This window comes from Cornus florida, unplaced genomic scaffold (assembly GCF_030987335.1).
Source record: "Cornus florida cultivar Cherokee Brave unplaced genomic scaffold, ASM3098733v1 CherokeeBrave_3.0.0_Hap2_Chr03, whole genome shotgun sequence".
Classification (NCBI taxonomy): Eukaryota; Viridiplantae; Streptophyta; class Magnoliopsida; order Cornales; family Cornaceae; genus Cornus; species Cornus florida.
Genome location: NW_026775573.1, coordinates 63075683 through 63077311, shown reverse-complemented (window position 1 = coordinate 63077311; position 1629 = coordinate 63075683). Strand labels below are relative to the sequence as shown.

General features: G+C 36.9%; 1 protein-coding gene across 1 annotated transcript; it reads left to right on the top strand.

The window, feature by feature from the left end:
• Nucleotides 1–448: 448 nt before the first annotated feature.
• Nucleotides 449–1197, top strand: LOC132298815 (uncharacterized). The gene is made up of 2 exons (XM_059795167.1): nucleotides 449–572; nucleotides 768–1197. Exons 1-2 carry the CDS (start codon nucleotides 528–530, stop codon nucleotides 1026–1028), a joined length of 306 nt encoding a protein of 101 aa, XP_059651150.1. The 5' UTR covers nucleotides 449–527; the 3' UTR covers nucleotides 1029–1197.
• The last annotated feature ends 432 nt before the right edge of the window (nucleotides 1198–1629 follow it).

The following is a 1629-nucleotide window of genomic DNA, read 5'->3' as shown; positions in this document are numbered from 1 at the left end:
AACTAGGGAAACCTGAGCAAAGAGCACATGCATAGAGCATATGCCACCCTGAAGGATTGTTTTATACAAGGAGTCAAAACTACTCTGTCCCTCTCTTTGCTCAAATTGTTTATGGTTTAACATTTTGGGCCTTGGAGCAACATATCCATGAGAATAAAATTCATTTAGAAAGAAAATTTACTTTATGGGTTGACTCAAGTGAAAAATATTTGACTTTTAATATCTTGAAATATCAGGTCTCATGATCGATTGATTTGATATCTCATATGTACAAATAATTTTTTAAAGGACAAACATAGTCAGAACTTTACCAAATTCGTATGAAGTGCCCCTTGCTTGTGGCCTTGGACTGAACTATGTGGTTCATGGCATCTTATCATGGAGCACCGACCATGTAACCATCACTCTTATAGAAAATTATTTTCTTGCCCTTGTAAATGGTATATAAATACCAAGTCAGAGGTTGAAGAGCACACCATTGAAGCTTGTAAAACTAAGTGTGTTTCAACAAGCAGTTAGACAAAGACATGAGATCCATCTCTGCCTTCTTCGTTCTCTTCTCCCTTCTCTTGGTAAACATTTCTAGACAACATATATATATATATATCTGTGTGTGTGTGTGTGTGTGTGAGAGAGAGAGAGAGAGAGAGAAATAAAGTTGGCTACAATGGGTTTTCTTTGCAGTTTCTTCTCCTAATTTATGTGTGTGTATATGTGTGTGTGTGTGTATATATATATATTAATATTTCTTCTTCTTTGTGGATCAGGTGTTGAGCCCTACTGATGGAAGAAAAGAGGCAGCAGACTATTGGAAGAGCATAATGAAAGAGGAACCCATGCCTAAGGCAATCCAAGACCTTGTTGGCGGTGATCCGTCGTCTTTCTCCAACGAAAACACCATCAAGGGGCACACAGAACTTTCGGAGAGCAAATTCACGAAGGATTTCGATACCACTCCGATCAATATATTATATCACAGCCATGATCATCACGATCACCCTAAAGAAGTGAAGCCTTTTGTTAATTAGGTTCAAGCTAGCTAGTATGGTTCAGATGGCTAGCTAAGCTCTTGGTTGTACCTTTGATCTCTTATTAGTGAGTTTGTGCTTAAATTGGAACCTTTTGTGTGTTAGTCATCTATGAAATCAAGACTATGAAATCTTATTCTAGTTAAAAATAAATTTGCATTCAGTCCTCTATCTTTGACTCTTCTCAATCAGATCTAGAAGCTTTAACTTATTTATTTATTTGTTTTTTCATGACAAGAATGCTAGCGATTATGGATTAGTGGTGAGAGAGGATAAGAAAGATGCTTTAATTATTTAACTTTAAAATGTTAAGAACATCTTCTGGGCCGGGTGATTTTATGCCACTATGTACAAAATTCCCGAGATCCAATTACAGGGGCGGATCTAAAACTTTAGGTAGGGGGCAAGGCTGAAATTTTGTAACAATTTCAGGGACATTAGTAATATTGTAGGGGTATATATTGGAAAAAATATAGTATGGTATATTAATAAAAAATTAAAAATTCGGGGGGGGGGGGGGTTAGTTTTAGCTAGGTAGATGTAGCTATGCTTCGTTTTGGGTCCATGAAGCTCGTCGGAAAAATTGGGATTGGCGGAACTT

Coding starts and splice junctions, on each gene's coding strand:
- LOC132298815 (XM_059795167.1), top strand. CDS start 528: ATGAGATCCATCTCTGCCTTCTTCGTTCTCTTCTCCCTTCTCTTG. Junction 573..767: donor TTCTCTTCTCCCTTCTCTTG/GTAAACATTTCT, acceptor TTTGTGGATCAG/GTGTTGAGCCCTACTGATGG.